The sequence below is a fragment of the Mytilus trossulus genome, chromosome 4 (genome assembly GCF_036588685.1).
Source record: "Mytilus trossulus isolate FHL-02 chromosome 4, PNRI_Mtr1.1.1.hap1, whole genome shotgun sequence".
Classification (NCBI taxonomy): domain Eukaryota; kingdom Metazoa; phylum Mollusca; class Bivalvia; order Mytilida; family Mytilidae; genus Mytilus; species Mytilus trossulus.
In genome coordinates, this window is record NC_086376.1 from 54,172,600 (window position 1) to 54,193,911 (window position 21,312).

General features: G+C 30.7%; 1 protein-coding gene across 1 annotated transcript; it reads left to right on the forward strand.

Moving 5' to 3' along the window:
* Window positions 1–973: 973 nt before the first annotated feature.
* LOC134715531 (protein SERAC1-like) lies at window positions 974–20,966 on the forward strand. Its single transcript, XM_063577767.1, has 16 exons — window positions 974–1,134; window positions 1,405–1,438; window positions 1,939–2,069; window positions 3,037–3,093; window positions 4,319–4,447; window positions 5,945–6,063; window positions 6,722–6,841; window positions 7,122–7,235; window positions 9,539–9,701; window positions 12,663–12,813; window positions 15,672–15,828; window positions 16,205–16,305; window positions 18,132–18,229; window positions 18,682–18,864; window positions 19,458–19,604; window positions 20,640–20,966. The coding sequence occupies exons 1-16, from the start codon at window positions 1,029–1,031 to the stop codon at window positions 20,816–20,818; spliced, it is 1,989 nt and encodes a 662-aa protein (XP_063433837.1). The 5' UTR covers window positions 974–1,028; the 3' UTR covers window positions 20,819–20,966.
* Window positions 20,967–21,312: the final 346 nt, after the last annotated feature.

Genomic DNA, 21,312 nt, shown 5'->3' on the forward strand with positions numbered 1-21,312 from the left:
TGTGTTTTACTTATACATGGACTTAACACCAGTTAACAATACATACAGTCTGCAGTTAAAGTTTGGATTTTTACCAAACTTGGACAGAAGCTTCTTAAATTTTAAAGATAGTATCTATATTTTTTCCCCATTTTTGTTGAGTCTGTGACTTACAGCAAAAGTAGACAAGACACTGGGTTATGCGGAATCCTTACAAATCTTTAATATTACATATGTTTTTCCTGTTATTATGTCCCCTTACATATTGTCATTTAACCTTATCTTGTGTAATGGATGTTTGAGTGTCTAACCTTAAAAAACATCACTTAACATGGGGATTTAAAAGTTGTTACAGCTAATTTCCTAATGCATGTAGAACAAAACTTTGGTTAGCTTGCTTGCTTTGTTTGTATATTGTACAATCATTAGGATAACACCCAAATAAATTCAAATATAATATATACAGGTTAAACTATGCCTACATATATTGTTTAAAGATGTCAGTCTTATTTACATAGCTTGTATAAACAATTATACAAACAAAACAAGCAAGCCAACAAAAGTTTTACTTTGCAAGCATTAGGAAATCAGCTGTAAGTCCTGAAAATTGAATACTAGTAAAACTGAAATTTGAGGCAGTATTTTTCACCATTCCTTACACTTTTAGACAAACTATTATGCTCAGTACAACTAGATAGGTCCAGGTAGTCTGCAACATACATACATACATACAATTGTTTCTCATATTCCTTACTGAAGTATAGAAACTTTTAAAATGAAAGGGGTTGATTGAACCTAGAGTATGTTGTCTAAGACCTCTTACTATTATTGTGGAGTCATTGTCCAAACTGGGTATAACTCATAACTAAGAGGACCCTAAGCAAGAGTTGGTCTCACAATGTTTGAAAACTAAAAACCTTTAATATCAGAATTTTATTTTTTCTTGAATATCCAAAACCTTTTATCTAACATAATCTTTTACTTTCAGAGATAATTTGGATATGATGGATTCTATCACTAAAAACCTATAATAAAACGTTTATCCTGTTATGTTCAGGGGTCTAGTTTACAAACTATATCGACCTGGATGGTATACTATTTTTGTTAGGAAACAGTTTTATCATACCAGGAAAAAACATACAAGGAAAATACAGTGTGAGTTTTAAAGCAATATTAATTACTGTTGAAAGTTGTTATTTTCTTTTAGACTTCATTTTTATGATTGAAAAATAATATAAGTTGCCTTTGTTGATGATTAAATTGACAATTAAAACAACATGCCTGCTTGTCAACAGACTCAACACAACACAATATCACACGAGAAATTGATTTTTTTCAGTAATATATTTGCCATAAATATGCAATAATATAATGTAAACTTGGTCTACTGTTTTAAATTTAATCTAAATATTTTTCTTTCCATAGATTCTGTTGGTGTATTCACAGTTTTAGCTATTTGGTAAGTTTATACCCTTGTTTGAGCCATTGGATTCCTGGTTAAATGCTTTATAATTTGATACCTTCCCCATCTGCAGGTAAAAAGATTATTTTATAAGTTTAGGTCCTCCTGTCACTTCTGTGCTTAGCAGGATTCAGGAAACATTTAGGGGTAAGATTGAAGGCTCAGGGTGGAGTGCCATAATCCTCTATATACTTTCAATGATAAACAAACAAATAAAAAGTATTCTAAGTGATTCTTAGTGGTTTGATCCAGTATGCATATACTGTTTGATTTCATGTGTTAGTGTAATATCATTGTCCTGAAGACGCCACCCTTGTTGTCGAAACATGTCGACCGATAAACTCTTAAAATGCAGTAATTGATTGGCGTTTTATTTTAATGATTACTCATGTTTCATGAATGGGGACATATGATAAAATTTTAAGTTTGGATTGACCTATTATAAGTTTATAAATTTGGAATGAACAATTATAAAATTAGAATGATCTCATTTTCAGTGGAGCTGTTGTATATTTTGAGTTTAGATATTTAGGAAACGAGTTTTCCAAAGTCACTGATGTGTTTGATACAGAGAAGAATAAATCCACATATATTTACTTGGATCCTGAGAAACAAGAATCTTTCCAAGGTAATGTGCAGAGGCTGATTTAGGGGGGGGATTTGGTTGCTTATATAGGGAATCACTGAGGTGTGACTGGAGCAGGCTCCCTCTTAGGTCAGTCAGTGGGCCCCACTTATGAAAATTTCTGGATCCACCACTGATGTGCTCAAGTTTTTTCATCGCATGATTGGACAACCTATGCATTTAACAGATGCATCCTTATCATTTTTGTTTTCTGCAAAATATTTTCTTTTACCTCAAGTTAAATAGTGTAAAGATAGAAAAGAACTTTTCTGTACATCTGTTTAATGACAGGTGTAAAACTACCAATAAAAATAGCATGGTCCTATAATTTTTAGATTTTTAAAAGTAGACAAGTGCAACCAACCACATTTTTATGCTCCTAATTACTCATAAACACTGATTGATTGATGCTGCCATCATGACAGAATCTTGTATGCATAAATTATCGAAAAAGATATGAAGATATACCATTTTCCATCACAAAACCAAATTGTAGTCAGTTCAGTCATTTATAAAAAAAAGTATTCTTTATAAAGCATGATTAAATACAAAAAATTGAAATCTAAATTGTAAATAGATATAAAGAATATGTGGTATGAGTGCCAATGAGACAAGTCTCAATCCAAGTCACAATTTGTAAAAGTAAACTATTATAGGTCAAAGTACGGTCTTCAGCATGGAGCCTTTGCTCACACTGAACAGCAAGCTATAAAGGGCTCCAAAAGTGACTAGAAACAGGAAAACCAAAGGTCTATAGATATAGGAAGATGTGGTGTGAGTGCCAATGAGACAAAGTTCTCTCCATCCTAATAACAATTTAAAAAAGTAAACCATTATAGTTCAATGTACAGCCTTCAACATTGAGCCTATATAAAAACCACATCAACAAATGTCAACCACTGAACATAAGTTTTTTTTTTTTTTTATTTCATAATGAAAGTAATATTGTATGGTATTTCATTTATTTTAGACACAAAGAAGAGATCACATGTGAGGAAAATCAAAGACTTTATCTCAGAGAAGTCAGGTAATTTTAGAAATAATTCATTGGGGCTTGAATATATTGTGATTTTACCACGGGTTGGCCCTTTATGTCAAATATTTTACCCTGAGCGATAGCGTAGAGTAAAATATCTGCATAAAGGGACAATTGTGGTAAAATCTAGATATATTGAAGCCCGAATGAATTATTTCGATTCTAATAGGACAAGTAACGCAATTGTTTGGGATCGAAGCACTCTAGGTGAAGGCATTATTTGCCATTCCCATAAATAAATGCACTATTAAATTGACATAAAAGAACGGAGCAAACTGAATAAGTGACATGCTGAAACTATTTAAAATATTATATTTAGATAGATTTGAATGAATTTAAATGATAATTTTACTTTAATGTCTTATATGTTTACAAAAAATGGCTTATATAACACATTTTAGCATTGTTTGTTTACATTTCTTTGTTGTGATGATTTTCATTATAAAATCATGTATTTTCCCGTAAAATGCTAATATTCTGACGTCAGGTAGTTCATTCATTAAAAAGCATATGACGCATATGAAGTGGGAGTACGATTGGAACAGCCCAAACAATATATTCATATTTTACCACGGGTGTGTACTCAAAGTGTTTGAAGGACATCATGTTAGAATAAAGTATTACAAAAAAGATAATGTATAAATACTGGTAGATGTATAGTATAGAACTAGAATATAGCTGTCAATTATAAGCTCATTTTGCCAGGAGATTCATAATTAGGTTTTAAATCACTTAGTGCCTGTTGACAGTATATTCACTATAGGACATCTTCTCAACTTGACCACAATTAGTTTAAGAATCAATAGTTTTAAATATATATTGATACATTTTGTACTGTCAAATATCTGTAAAATTATCAATAATCACCACAAACTGGTCATCTATTGGTCATTGAGCAAAGCAAAAAAAAATCATTTTTAAAGAATAACAAATGTACTAAACTGCAGTGAAGTCAGCAGTTCAGGAAAACTTACACAAAAAACTAAAACAAACTTGACCTGTTGATGCAAATAAAAATGCTAAAATTTTTGAAACTGTAACTGGTATAATTCACTGCACTTTTATCATTCTAGGTTTAACACACCGTTTATATCTTGAAATAAATAAATGAGAAAAAGCTAATAAATGGCTGCAATTCAGTTCAGAGGGTTAAGGGATTTCTGACACTTTTATCCTTCAGTAAGGACTCTAATTATTGCTGTTGTTATTTTTTTAGTGAAACATTTACCATGGATTTATACAAAGAAGGACAATCCTAAATCTCTATTGAAATTGGCAAGATCTTCCGATCAGGGTCTCAGATGTCTTGGTGTAAAGCAGCTATCAAAACACCATGATTGGGAAGGTAAATCTGTTGTACATTTATCTAGTTATATAGTAAAACCAGTATTTACAGAACCTACATAGATCAGATCCCTGTGTATACTAAGCTGTTATAGGTGTGTAATGGGCAACAAATATGTTTTAAATTTGGGTTACCTCCCATTTACCAGAACAAAACAAAAATACTGTAAATTCAATAATTATTTTTTGGAAACCATATTTTTTAGTAGATTTCATGTTTATATGTAAACCAAAATTTTCAAAGGTTCAATAAATTACAAATATCCAGAATTACATATACAGACTTTAGCAAAACCAGGAAATCAAATACCAACAAAATTCCTTTAAAAATAAATGAATCCAAACACAGTAGGTTATGTATAATGCATTAAAATTATTGAAAAATAAGGTCTCTGCTTGTCTTTGAAGTAAAAAACTTTTTAAAAGTTTTGACAGGAATACTATAGTGATTAAACCCATTTAAAACATGGTTTGATATGAATAAAATCATAATATGCAATAGTATGGACATATGCCTACATAATTTTTTTCTAGGATTTCTTGAACATCCTTATTGTAAATCATTGTAAAAAGTTTATGAGACCAAACAAATTCAGATATAGAGTTTTTAACTGAAACATTATAGTTAACAAATCTCTAGTGACAGTAGAACTGATAACTTAATTATACCCCTGCTTTAAAAAAAGGGGGGGTATACTGTTTTACCTCTGTCTGTCAGTCCGTCCGTCCGTCCGTCAGTCAGTCCGTCCCATGAAACTTTCGTCACATTTTTCTCAGCAACTACACATCCACCCTTTCTGTAATTTGGTATCAACATTTATATATGTCAGCCATACCGTGTGATGCGTTTTCAGATTCATCACTCGACAACTTCCTGTTTACCGAACACTTGTATGATTTTACACATGATAGCCAAGTTGAAAATTTTCGCCACATTTTTCTCAGGAACTACAATACAAGGATTTCTGAAATTTGGTTTCAGGATTTATATAAGTCAGCTATACCGTGTGATGCATTTTCAGATTCATCACTTGACAACTTCCTGTTTACTGAACACTTGTATGATTTTACACATGATAGCCAAGTTGAAAATTTTCGTCACATTTTTCTCAGGAACTACAATACATGGATTTCTGAAATTTGGTTTGAGGATTTACATAAGTCAGCTATACCGTGTGATGTGTTTTCAGATTCATCACTCGACAACTTCCTATTTACCGAACACTTGCATATTTTTACACTATTAATATTATCCCTTGCGGAGGGGGTATCATCAGTGAGCAGTAGCTCGCAGTTTCACTTGTTACAATCAGTCCTACACTGCCTGGCAGGGTGATACTCTAATGGGAAATGTAAGTTATATACGCCCATATGGTTGAAATATATGTAGTAAATTGTGAACATTAATTTCCCATTTTGCATTAAACATTAGATACTATTTTTAAAGAAGGTAAACACTATCAGTAGAGATTTTGAATATAAATTCCTACTTTAACAGACTACCAGTATAGAAACATAGCCCAGGCTTTAGATACTAGAACGATGATTGGACTAGCCAGATCTCAGGATGTGGATCCAAGATTTTTCTTACCAATGCCAAAAGCACCACCAAGTAAGGTTTGTACTTAATTAAATATGAAGGGAGAAGGGGGGATGCACATGTTATACCAGTAAACATAGTATAAAATATTTACAGCATTGTTGAAGGGGAGATAACAATTACTACACATAGTATTTGTTCTGAAAAATATGTTAAAAAAAGAATTGTACAATAGTTAACATAAGTGTGTTTGTGTATTGAGAGTTGTTACAGCATGGAATACAAGTTTTGTTAGGTATTTTGTCTTTTGTTGTGTATATGTATGTCATTATTGGTTTTTTTTCTCAATAGAAGATAGTATTATATATCATTTATAGGTCTGGTTAGAGGATGAGTATAGGACTTTGATATCCTCACTACAGAACGAAGATTTAGATTTGTCATAGTATTATATATCATTAACAGGTCTGGTTAGAAGATGAGTATAGGACTTTGATATCCTCACTACAGAACGAAGATTTAGATAAATGTCATAGTATTATATATCATTAACAGGTCTGGTTAGAGGATGAGTATAGGACTTTGATATCCTCACTACAGAACGAAGATTTAGATAAATGTCATAGCATTATATATCATTAACAGGTCTGGTTAGAAGATGAGTATAGGACTTTGATATCCTTACTACAGAATGAAGATTTAGATAAATGTCATAGCATTATATATCATTAACAGGTCTGGTTAGAAGATGAGTATAGGACTTTGATATCCTCACTACAGAACGAAGATTTAGATAAATGTCTCAAACATTTTTCAACAAAAGCATTGCAGCTTGGCAATAATGCTGATGAAAGGGTAATCACAATATATTATGAAACGGTATTAGAAACTTCAATTCTTAGGAAATTTTTGTCAGCTTTTACTAAAAGATAAATTTTAATATGCAATGAATCATGAGTGCCATGCATTGAGTTGTTTTTAAAAATGGAAAAAAAATACAGAAATATGCAAATTTTTTCATGAATAATTTAGATGTGCTCATTTGAAGTTAAGATCCTTAATGCATTCATTTGAATTCAATTGTTCAGTTTTTATCCACTTTGCGTCTATTATAAGATGAACTTATTTTTTTCAGGACAGTTTATTCAGTTTTGGGGGAACAGGTTTAGAATTTGCCAAGTCAGTCAGTTCTGTTCCAGAAGAAAGAGTAGAGATTGTTTGTTTACAGGCTTTGGCCAGTCATTCTGCAGTAAGAGTTGTTATTTATGTTATATATTTTTTTTCACAGACTTGCTAAAATGATTACTTTCAAGCATTATATAAAATTCAATTAAATTCAAGATTTTATTTACATCTCACCTGATGAATACCATTACACAATACAAATTTAAAAGATACATTTTTTATACATAAGCCAATAGACAACTTTCAAGTTCGATGCATATCCATAAAAAAACTCTGGATTTAATGAACATCATTTGTGCGTTTAGGAGCGTCATCAATTCCCTTTCAATATTGAGCAAGTGGTTGGAAAACTACAATTCTATATTGTTCGAATTATTCAGCAAATTGAATTCTCAAAATTGACAATCAACACTGCTGTCATTAGGGAATTGTCAGTAAGTACCTACAGAGCAACCATTATTTCCAGTTTATCCTGCACAAAGACAATCTCTAAGAGGCTTGATGAACGTAAATAGTGCACAGATACAGGCGATCCCCTCTATCTGGTTAATGATGTCATAAAGGGGTGCATAATTGACAAGTTTTTTCAGATGACGGATGAACTCGAAAGTGGTCTATTTGTACAGATTTACGAGAAACAACATGTATATGTTATGTACAAGTTGATTTTGTACATGTAATAACATTATCTTCTTGGACAAATTTGAAAATTGATTAAAATAAAGCAGAATATATTTGAAATTTATTGAATAGTAAAGAACAGTAATAAAAAAATCAGAGTGTTTTTTTTTCTTAAGAACACAGTGATCACAAAGATTCAGAAATGTGTTTATTGCTTCACAGCATATGCTGGCACAATTATGTTTTTAGGTCATTGTATTTTTTTTCACAGTCCTTCATGACTTACAGCTGTATGACTCTGTTTAATAATATCGTAAAAAGTTCTGCAATAGCAACATGGTAGATAACTAGTTCATCAGATTTTTTTGATAACAATGTCATTACATTTTAAAGTAAACTCTCTTCCCTCATATTTTTAAACATGCAAACATTAAAGCAAGGTCTCCTATGCCAAAAACAAGTTTCATTGGACAACATCTAATCCTAAATATCTTTGGAATTATTGAAACTGCTCTTCATGCAATGTATTTTTGGCCTTCATCATCACTGATTCAAATCTAATGCATCAAATTATTTTCTCTGATAATTAATAAGATAATTGCATAAGTTAAATTTCTCTCGTCACTTTTGAAAATAGGGTATTGTATTTCCTCGACATATCAAGGTTTTTATTGTAAAATATATCCCTACTATCCACTTGTATTTTAAATCTCAACTAGTATGACATTATTTTCTATTGCTTTCTGAGTGGAAATTTAATATTATAATTCATCAGTTGAGATATCTGAATAATGTTTTTTAATTTCATTTGTGTTTTAAAAGGTATTTTAAAGTATCAAACTTTTCATCTTGTCATTGACTGTATCAAAAATACAAAACACATGTACATGAATATTTTATAAAAATAATTCTGAAAATATTATTGAGGTACATGCGTGATAATAATAGAAACATGTTTATTTTCAAATTTGTACAGTTGAAACCATTTTTAATCAATATTTTTTACATATTATAACATGTATGATGTACTTTTGTACATGTTATAACTTGTAGTTTTGCATTGTACAAATTATAACATGTACAATATTAAAAATGCAACTTGTACACAACATATTTACATTAATAAATAGTGGATACTACACACAAATGTTAAAATATACAGAGTATTTATTTATTTATTTATTTAATTCTTACAATATGAAACTTCTTTGCATCTTTTTTTAGAATAAAATTGCAGGTTTTGGCACATAATTTAATACATAAAATCATAAATTTTACAGTTCTATTCTTCTATTCTATTTATGGTAGCTGTAATAAAAAATTCAGATGATATGAAAGGGTTACATATAAATCATGTAAGGTTCTACATCTCTGCAATTTTTTTGTGGTAAACTGCGTTGCTTTATATCTCTTTTGTTATTTGTTAATTATCTTTACATAATTCAGGTTGTTAGTTTTCTCATTTGGATTCTTTTACATTTGTCATTTTGGTGTTTTTTAAATCCAATGCTAGGCTGTATAGGTTTTGCTCATTGTTGAATTTTGTACAGTGAACTCTTATAGCTAACCTGCCACTTTATTTTGTCTCTGGTTGAGAGTTGTCTCATTAGCAATCATACCACATCTTTTTATTTTTATATCGTAAAAAATCAGAAAAGGCTTACATAAGACAATGAAAATCTCTGTGAACATCAATTTCAGAAAATTGCTTTAAATAAAGGACATTATCATATTTTGTTCTTTTAGGATTTTAGATGTTGTCAGAACATAATAAAGATGGGAGGCGTACAGTTGCTACAGCAGACGTACACCAAAAGACATAAAAGTATTGTTATACGAAGACAGATTGCCAAAACTCTGGGAAACCTTTCTGTACATCAATGTTTCCATGAAGAAATTGTTAGAGCAGGTAATTGGAACTTTATTAAGAATACAGTCAGACTGCAGATTTTTGTATTGGTTTTGTGGTTTTGGATTAACCAGAAGTATAACTAATTAAACAAAATACCACAAATATATAGACGTGTATGCAAAATTTGTCTAATCCATATCACATAATTATGATGATACTGTAGAATATAAAAAAAATATGATTTTCCTTTTTAGCTCACCTGGCCCGAAGGGCCAAGCGAGCTTATGCCATCACATGGCGTTGTCATCGTCCGTCGTCGTCTGTCGTCGTAAACTATTTCGAGAATCTTCTCCTCTGAAACTACTGGGCCAAATACTTCCAAACTTTAACTGAATGTTCCTTAGGGTAACTAGTTTATAAATTGTATCCGAATCTTTGATCTATTAACAAACATGGTCGCCATTGCTAAAAATAGAACATAGGGGTCAAATGCAGTTTTTGGCTTATAACTCAAAAACCAAAGCATTTAGAGCAAATCTGACACGAGGTAAAATTGTTTATCAGGTCAAAATCTATCTGCCCTGAAATTTTCAGATGAATCAGACAACCCGTTGTTGGGTTGCTGCCCCTGAATTGGTAATTTTAAGGAAATTTTGCTGTTTTTGGTTATTATCTTGAATATTATTATAGATAGAGATAAACTGTAAACAGCAATAATGTTCAGCAAAGTAAGATTTACAAATAAGTCAACATGACCTAAAGGGTCAGTTGACCCCTTTAGGAGTTATTGCCCTTTATAGTAAATTTTTAACCATTTTTCGTAAATCTTAGTAATCTTTTACAAAAATCTTTTTCTCTGAAACTACTGGGCCAAATACTTCCAAACTTTAACTGAATGTTCCTTAGGGTATGTAGTTTATAAATTGTATCCGAAGTTATGATCTATCAACAAACATGGTCGCCATTGCTAAAAATAGAACATAGGGGTCAAATGCAGTTTTTGGCTTATAACTCAAAAACCAAAGCATTTAGAGCAAATCTGACACGAGGTAAAATTGTTTATCAGGTCAAAATCTATCTGCCCTGAAATTTTCAGATGAATCAGACAACCCGTTGTTGGGTTGCTGCCCCTGAATTGGTAATTTTAAGGAAATTTTGCTGTTTTTGGTTATTATCTTGAATATTATTATAGATAGAGATAAACTGTAAACAGCAATAATGTTCAGCAAAGTAAGATTTACAAATAAGTCAACATGACCTAAAGGGTCAGTTGACCCCTTTAGGAGTTATTGCCCTTTATAGTAAATTTTTAACCATTTTTCGTAAATCTTAGTAATCTTTTACAAAAATCTTTTTCTCTGAAACTACTGGGCCAAATACTTCCAAACTTTAACTGAATGTTCCTTAGGGTATGTAGTTTATAAATTGTATCCGAAGTTATGATCTATCAACAAACATGGTCGCCATTGCTAAAAATAGAACATAGGGGTCAAATGCAGTTTTTGGCTTATAACTCAAAAACCAAAGCATTTAGAGCAAATCTGACACGAGGTAAAATTGTTTATCAGGTCAAAATCTATCTGCCCTGAAATTTTCAGATGAATCAGACAACCCGTTGTTGGGTTGCTGCCCCTGAATTGGTAATTTTAAGGAAATTTTGCTGTTTTTGGTTATTATCTTGAATATTATTATAGATAGAGATAAACTGTAAACAGCAATAATGTTCAGCAAAGTAAGATTTACAAATAAGTCAACATGACCTAAAGGGTCAGTTGACCCCTTTAGGAGTTATTGCCCTTTATAGTAAATTTTTAACCATTTTTCGTAAATCTTAGTAATCTTTTACAAAAATCTTTTTCTCTGAAACTACTGGGCCAAATACTTCCAAACTTTAACTGAATGTTCCTTAGGGTATGTAGTTTATAAATTGTATCTGAAGTTTTGATCTATCAACAAACATGGTCGCCATTGCTAAATATATAACATAGGGGTCAAATGCAGTTTTTGGCTTATAACTCAAAAACCAAAGCATTTAGAGCAAATCTGAAAGGGGTAAAATTGTTTATCAGGTCAAGATATATCTGCCCTGAAATTTTCAGATGAATCAGACAATCTGTTGTTGGGTTGCTGCCCCTGAATTGTTAATTTTAAGGAAATTTTGCTGTTTTTGTTTATTATCTTGAATATTATTATAGATAGAATTAAACTGTAAACAGCAATAATGTTCAGCAAAGTAAGATCTACAAATAAGTCAACATGACCGAAATGGTCAATTGACCCCTTAAGGAGTAATGGCCCTTTAAAGACTTTTTTTCACAATTTGTTCATCATGTTGACTTACTTTAAAAAATCTTCTCCTTTGAAACTGCTGTATCAATTTCAGCCAAACTTAGGCTAAATGAGTTTCAGAGTATCTAGTATAAATTTTATATTTTATTTCCTTGTATGTCAAGAAACATAGCTCCTATGGCTAAAATAGAACATAGGAGAAAATGATTATTTGATGAGAGATTTAACCAAAAGAATTAAGGTGAGCGATTCAGGCTCTTGAGAGCCTCTTGTTTCGTCTTGCAGTAGACTTTTTTTTTTATTTAATTTTTTCCCCCATACACTCAATTTCAGCTGCTTTTGAATATGACACAATGTGGATAAGGACCTTTGCTCTAGTTTCAGTCGGGATGCTATTTGTTAGAAATTTCATCTGATTTATTTTGAAGTGGCTTTAATCACAGTCTCAATTATCATTTCAGCTAGGTGCTTCATATAAATAAGGGCAACAGTAGTATACCGCTGTTAGGAAACTCATAAATTGAGAGAAAAAAAACAAATCCGGGTTAACATACTAAAACTTCCTAAAACTGCGGGAAACGCATTATATATAAGAGGAGAACAACGACACAACAGAAACTCAACATTAAAATGTAACACACATAGAAATGAACTAAGCATTAGACAAAATCTGAAAAAAAATTAAACAGTTTTCAAACTAATGATCATAGACCTTTTTTTATTTTACAGGATGGGTAACAGTTCTATCGAGATGGATATCATCATCTGACTTAACCTTGTCTCTCCATGCAGCCAGAACATTAGCTAATCTAGACACAGATTTTGTTTCTTGCACGTATGACGATGGAGTCTACCTCATTCACCCTATATATAGGCAAAAGTAAGTTTGATTTTCCAAAGTAAGGGAAAAAGATATAGTCGTTTACCATTTTATACATAGTGTAGGATCAATGATCTATTGAAGGTCAATGGTTTTCTTTTGGCACTCAAGCTTCCTCCACTAAAAAAAATGGCCACAGGAAATAGCCTAATGTGGCACTTAAAAAAAGTGTTCCTATATCTATAAAAACACTAAAAAATCAAAAATCAAAATCTTTGAAAAGTAGAAATGTTCAAATGACAGAAATGGTATGACCTTGACCTAAACTTTAAGCTTCTTTGATTTTATTAGGTTTTCAGGATGAGTAGATTTTTAACATAAAATAAAAGCTTATAAAGATGATTTTCTACAAGCCATTTTATTTGCTATGTTTTAGTTTCTGTTGCTGCTTAAAAAATTTCCCAAACTTATATCCCTCAGTATTTTCTTTGTTTTATAAGTATTTGCTCTCCTATGAAGCTATCTTTGATTGATACAGACCATTATCAATTTTGAAAAAGTGAGTTGCAACTTTACTTGTTATAGAACTTTATACACCTTTGTCTGAATTATGGTGTACTATAGTCAGTCTGTTTGTCCATCCTTGTGTCCATCTATTCATCTAAAATTAAAAGCCTTCCAATATCAAACAACTAGATAATGTTTTGAATACAGATCAAGGTAGAAGTACACAAAGTTTATATAAAGGTTATGTGTACTTGTTTGTTCATGTTTTCTTAAAGTTGTTACCTTTACATAAGGTTAAATTTTAAAGGTATTTTGTTCAGCTTTTTTAAAGGCAGTTTCTGACTAAATTTTGTCTTCGTTGACAATTATTCATCTTAACCTGATGTATTACAATCTTTACAAATTAAAAGTGCTATAAAACCAGGTTTAATCCACCATTTCCTTCATTTGAAAATGCCTGTACCTAGTCAGGAATATGACAGTTCTTGTCAATTTGTTTATGATGCGTATTGTTATATGATTTTGCCATGTGATTATGGACTTTCCGAATTGATAATCAGTATTTTTGTGATTTTACTTTTTACAATCTTTACAAAAGAGGGACCAAAGATACCAAAAGGACAGTCAAACTTGTAAATCTAAAACAAACTGACAACGCCATGGCTAAAAATTAAAAAGACAAACAGAAAAACAATAGTACACATGACACAACATAGAAAACTAAAGAATAAACAACACGAACAAATGTTATCATTAAAGTTTTGTCTTAGTAAGTTAGAGCTCATTGAATGAGCTTTCAAATAAATCAGACTGCAAATTTTTAATGCATGTCCCTCTGGTATCTTTTGCCCCTTATTTCATCTTTCAGGCCTTACAAAAAAAAGTTGAAATCATTAGCAGAGAGTATTTTCAAAAGACATTTTGCAACATATTATTTTCTTTATATGAATAAAGGAAACAAACACTAAAAAAATATATACTAAGGATCTGAATATGGAAATTGTATATATATATTTAGAAAAATTGGCCTGACAAAAACATTTTCAGCAGCACATTGACATTAATTTGTAACAAGGGAGACAATCCTGTACTGAATGTTAGAAATAAAAGAATGTATTCATACAATTTTAATTCTCCTTTGTAAATTGGTCAAAACTAAAAACACTTCTGATCTTTATAAATGGCTTGATAAGAGGCCAGTCATAAACAATTCTTGGTTTGTTTTCAATTTTTTTATGCAATACAATATTTAATAAAGCTAACAAAATATTACTAATATCTCTACCAAAATAAAAACCCAGCTATACACTTAATAAAACAAATATACTGTAAATAATGTACTATGCAGATTGTGTTGTACTAAGAAGGTTCTATGTGCACCTTAAGGATGCTCGCGGGTATAAAAAATCGGAAAAAAAATAAATATTTGTTTTTTCATTACAAATTTTATTTATTACACAATTAGCTATTACTTCATAATATGGCACAAAAATCACCAAGAAAAATCGATTTGGTTTGTCCACAGATGACTTTTTAAATGTTCATATCATTGAAAAAGCTCCAAATTATCTCCCTTTGGTGCAAAAAATGTCATTTTTGGACGTTAAAATTGAAATATCTTTTTTAACTCATCGGTGACCTATATTTTTTATTACTGTTTTCAAACAAACTGTACATAAACTAAATAATTGTAAAATTTTAACGATTTCTGTAATTTAGTTCTTTTTTTATTTCGATATTACCAATATTTCTCCTATTAGTTCAACAGAAAAAAAGGACATCAACAAAAATGTATGCTTTTTTCAGAGGCAAATTGTGAGCTTAAATGAACGGTGACCCCATATTTTTATTTTATATTTCCATTAGGTATAAGATAAGGTTTAATCATGGAAAAACATAGGAAATTCCTATATTAGAAAAAAAAGTTGATTTAGACCCGCGAGCCCCCTTAATACATATTTATAAGTATTCGACTTATATATGACTATAGAACTCCACCTGTAATTGTGCCAAAAACATATCTTAGTACATGTAGTACTAATACAGCAACTTATAATTAAAATACTTGTATATTTAGTTCTTCAAGAAGTAATGTAATAGAAAATGGTGATTTCAAATATAACATTATAGAATTAATAATACTGAAATACATGTCAATTTTATTAAAATTAGAAATTCAGGAATTATTGCGAGGTTTTTATTAATGCAAATAATGCATCTGTCTATGTATCACAATGATAAGAACTTGCATTTTAGTATCTGATATATATTCTGTAGGCAGTTTTCCTAAAATCACAATTATTAATCTCACATTTTTGCCCTTTCTTTAAAAATCGCAATAATAAATGCGCACAATTATTTCAGTATTAAATAGAAAAACATATTATATAGTGTCTTTTTGTTTTTTTCAGGGAATCTATAAATGCAGATATTGTGTTTGTTCATGGCTTGCTAGGAGGACCATTTAAGACCTGGAGACAACAAGATCGTAAAGGACCAGGGGCAGATAAATCTTCAGATGGTACAGAAAGTGTTAAAAAAGGAACCTATACATTCTGCTGGCCCAAGGTATTAAAACTTACCTAATTAGATACTTTTACTATTTAGAATACTGGAAAGAGATAGGTGAAACAAAATATTGTATTTATTCCACATTGTTTTGTTCATAGATTAAATGATAAAGTTAAAAAAATAAGAAGAAAAAAATAAAATTGTTCGTGAACTGACATCTTTTCTTACTTATATCATAATTTTGATATTTCTCACTTTTTCTGAACCACACAACTCCCAATTATATGTAAAGAGACTGCAATACAAGAAGAAAATAGTGCAGTTGTTCTTTTGCATGTATCTTCTTTTTATGTGTGTCAGACTTATTCATACTAAACATCCTTTGGATATTCAAAAAATTATTATGTGTAAGTGTATATTTGACTTATTTCAGGATTGGTTGGCAAAAGACTGTGGTAATATTCGTATCCTATCTGTGGAATATGATACAGATCTTAGTACCTGGAATGCTAACTGCCCTTTTGAAACAGAGAAGTATGATTTGCTCAGATTTTTGTCTGTTATTTTAAATAAAAAAAAATAGGTCTTGCCACAATATAACCTATAAGTGCAGCTGTGCTTATTCAGCATAAAACAATCAACAATCAATCAATCAATTTGCTCAGATAAGTTCTCTAAATAATTGAATTTTATTCTCACAAATTATTTTATAATTTAAAAAAAATAGATAACACTAATTACCAGTATTAAAAAGTTCATGCAACACATTGATTTTTTATTTCATATATTTCGTGGAGGAGGGTTGACAGCTTTGAAGGTTGAGAAAATATAAAAAAGAAGATGCGGTATGATTGCCAATGAGACAACTCTCCACAAAAGACCAAATGACACAGAAATTAACAACTTTAGGTCACTGTGTATGGCCTTCAACAATGAGCAAAGCCCATACCACATAGTCAGCTTTAAAAGGCCCTGAAATGACAATGTGAAACAATTCAAACGAGAAAAGTAACGGCATAATTTATGTACAAAAAATGAATGAAAAACAAATATGTAACAATAACCAAACAACAACCACTGAATTATAGGCTTCTGACTTAGGACAGGCACATACATACAGAATTTGGCAGGTTTAAACATGTTAGCTGGATCTTAACCCTCCCCTAACCTGGGACAGTTATGTAACAGTACAACATAAAAACAAACTACAAAAAAGTATAATACAATACTAGGATCCAATACCAAGAATACTTTCTAATGCTTTTCACAGTTTTACGTTAAATCTACAACTATCTTCAAAGAAGTAGGTCCAGTAAGACCCTTTTTTGGCCCCAAAATATAGCAGTTTTACAAAATTGTTAAAATGTAAACTTTGAGTTATTGGACAGTAGAATGCTTCTGCTACATAAATATGGGCTGGTTTTTTTACAATACAATGCACATTTATTGGGTACTAGCACCATTAAGTCATGCTAAATTACTGAAATCTTCACAATTCTAGCATTTTAGTTAAATTTTAGACAGTTTTCGTGTGAAACGAAAGTGGCTGCATTCATGTTCATCCTTAATATAATTATTGAAATGTAAGTTGTATTATATGATAATACATAACATATACAAAGAAGTGACATTTTTCAGCATATTTGGTAGATTTTTCATATTTGAGCTTGAATCGGGTTGTTTTTAATGACTAACTCATTTAAAATCTTTCACATAAACTAATTGATTTAAATGAAATAGACAATTAAGTCTTTAAAAAGTGATCAAAATCTTTCGTAAGATGAACCTGAAATTTGAGGCCAAAATCGGTCCTTACCAGACCTACTCCTTTAATTTGGTAGATAGGACTAGGTACCAACACCAACAATAGACAAGCCAATAAATAGATCCAAAGCTGATACATGTACAATTTTGAATGAAAAAGAAAATTAATGATTTTTAAGACTTTCTAAACATGATTTTTCATGTTGAGTGAATTAATTTTGTTTCTCATTGTCTCTTGAAAAAAAGAGAAAAATTACCTTCAACAGAAAAATTTAAGTTTTCGATTTTAGTATATGTCATCTCAAACTATATCATAATTCCATTGGAAACTAAAACCTGACATGTTCACTGGGGTTCCATGGGGGAGTTCCTATCACAGATTCCGGATACTGTTTTTTCAGATTCACATATCCTGCTAACACTCTATACGTAAGCAATTCTCATTTTTTTTATAATTTCCACATGTGCCACTAGACTTCAATTTCCTGTTTTCTCAGATCAATTATTTGACTTTCATGAGACCCAGTTCACCCTTGAGGGACCAACCGCAGAAATTCTAGACCTTTGTGAGACCAAATTGTATATTGTTCTTTTAGGAGGTCTCTAACTGTGAGAGCATCAAGCATATTACAGAAGTTAAAGAAGGCAGATATAGGCTCCCGACCTATTATATGGGTTGGCCATTCCATGGGAGGTAAGCACTGGAGATGCTACTGATGTATCTAGAATTTTCTTTGTAAATAGCAAATAATTTTATCAAGTCATTCATAACTTTATAAATGCATAAGAGATCATCCGTTATTGCCACTAATTTCCAAAGCAGTGGGAGGGTTAAATCAACAAAATATTTAATGCACAATTTTAGGTTCAAGAATAGATTTTTTTTTATTATTATTCTTTTGAAATCCGTTAATTCTCATTTTGTTGGAAAAAAGTGTATATATATATTAGTTGTTTGCGCACTTAAGAAAATGGTTGAATATTACTGATGACCTTATAGGCAATATACATTGAAAAAATAAAAGAAAATGCTTATGCATCATAACCTATGATTTTGAACCACTAATTCCATGGAATGTTTAATATAAAAAAGAAAGAAAGAAAGAAAGAAATATTATATACTATATATTTAATTTTCTTTTTCAGGCTTACTTATCAAACAGATTCTGTCTATTGCTGATGATACTCCAGGCCTTGACAATATAGTAAATAATACAGTGGGTGTGTTGTTTTATAGTACTCCTCATAGGGGCTCCAGCCTGGCTCATCTGTCTAATCAGGCCAGCCTTATTGTAGCTCCTACTGTGGAAGTCAAAGAAATGGGTAGAGGTATTAAATTTGTGATTAGATTATATCATTATATTGAAGCAGCTCATTTTAAAGATTTTTACTAAACTTGATGTAAAATATATATTTTTGCTATGTTTTTGCCAGTGTTTGATTTATAAAAACATACCTGTTCATATTTTTGTCAACTTTTTAAATCAATATCTGGGTTTTTTCTTCTTCTGGAAAAACTTATTCAGGTAGGCTTATGTCCAAAAGTTTTGAAAGGCAGAAATACAAATAATTTGAATGCAAATAATCCAAATAAAGACTTAAATAATTGAGATAACTTAAAAGTTGGTGCCCTTTTATACTTTCATGTAAATGTTTGTATAATGTAAATGATACAAATATTAAAATGCTGAATTTGATTTGACATTGCATATTTGTTTGATTCCCATAATTGCACTAAGCACAGATGATTTCCAAGACTTTACATTTTAGATATAAATGATGCATGTTAATACATATTTTATTAAAAAAAATATCAAAACTATCAGTAAAAATTATGTACAAAGTGAAGCAACTCAATGACTATAATATTTTTTTGAAATTTTATAGGAACTCTTCATAATTTGACCCTTGCATTTATACAGATTCACCAATGTTAAGAAGACTGCATAAAGATTTCCAACAACTTGTTATGGAACATGGAATTCCCTGCCTAAGTTTTGGAGAATTAGAGAAAACCCAAATAAGGACACCGAAACTGAAAATGCTCATAGTACCACCAGAATCTAGTGGTAAGAAGATCATTTATATTATAGACCACACATATTATGAGGGGGGATAGGACCTTTATCTAGACTCCTGGATTGGGTGTTTTAAAGCTCTGAATTTCAGGATAGACCTTTTCGGGATGTGGGAATTCTTTTTTTTCCAATTTCACTTATGATTTCATGTTTTTAAGCACAGGATTTCAGGATCATGTGTTTTTAATCCTGGGAATTTGGGATCAGGACCCCTCCTACCCCCTCTATTTTGGTATCCCTGTTTGTCTATTCGAAATGTTCGAAATACTATGGATTTTCAACCCCAGAAAAAGAATACATTTGCTTTATTTAGCAAAACTGTGAATTTATAATGATCTGTCCTCAATGACTCTTTCAAATTGTATTTTATTTTGCCTTCCGCCTTTTTTGATTCAAGCATCACCAATGAGTCTTTTGTTGAGGAAATTCGTGTCTGGCATACAAAATTATAAGCCTGGTATCTTTGATCATTTTACATATTTTTTTTAGATAGGTAAAAAGATTAGCAACTTTTTGATTTTGAACATTTTCCAATATCTCATCCAAGAGTTTTAGGACTGACAAAGTTAAATTTTAGGCAACTTTTTACTTGTTTGGCATGTCTGCTCAATTTGAGTGTGAAACATTTTCTTTAAACTTTATAATTTTGGAAATGTATATCTTTGAATAGGTATCACATATTATTTTCATTTATATTAACAAAATGGCAATAAACTTAGTTGTTATGATCACAAAAACAGACAGTAATTGAAATTAACCATAATGATGTCTTCATCTTACTAGTAATTTACATTTGAAAATGACTGTACCAAGTCAGAAATATGACAGTTCTTGTCTTCGTTTTTTTATGTTTTTTTGTCATTTGATTTTGCCATGTGATTTATATGTACTTTCTGATTAGATTTTCCTTAATGTCTAAGTATTGTTAAAATCAATTCTTATCAGTTGGAATCTTTGGTTTATATGAGAATCAAGAAAAATTCTGTTCTTTTATCTATTAGATTATTCTTTGAACTTTTTTTGTAGATCCTGGTATTGGAGAATTCCATGCTATGAAAACCAGTCATCTGAACATATGTAAACCTTGGGATAAAGATTCAGAACTTTACACAGAAACACTTAAATTTATACGACGATGTCTACTTCAGGGCAGAATAGAAAACATCCTAAAAGCTGGAATGACATTCAAAGACCCTGATAGATAACAGTGTGGATAGACAAAATCAATCATTGTACAGTTCATTCATCATGTCTTATTCCTAATTCATTCATCCATACCTAATAAGGGGTTTATTTATCTAGTTGAAGATGTTAGAAATATTTGTTGTTTTATTCAATAAAGGACATTGACTTGAGGCACTTTGTTTTATTCATGATGCATGTTTTGCTAAGATGTTTTATTCATCATTTGTCCATCTCATTTTTCTCAGGAACTTAAGGATGTAATGAGGTGAGGTTTTGTAATTTGTGTCAAATTTTTGGACTCCTTGGTGTTTTTCCATACAAAACATTGTAAAATGTTTTGCCTCATAACAGCCATTTATTTTTTCATATAAGAATTAATAGCTCATGAAAGGTCTGAATTTTAATGTGCGTATTGTTATGCTTTTACTTTTCTACATTGGTTAGAGGTATAGGGGGAGGGTTGAGATCTCACAAACATGTTTAACCCCGCCGCATTTTTGCGCCTGTCCCAAGT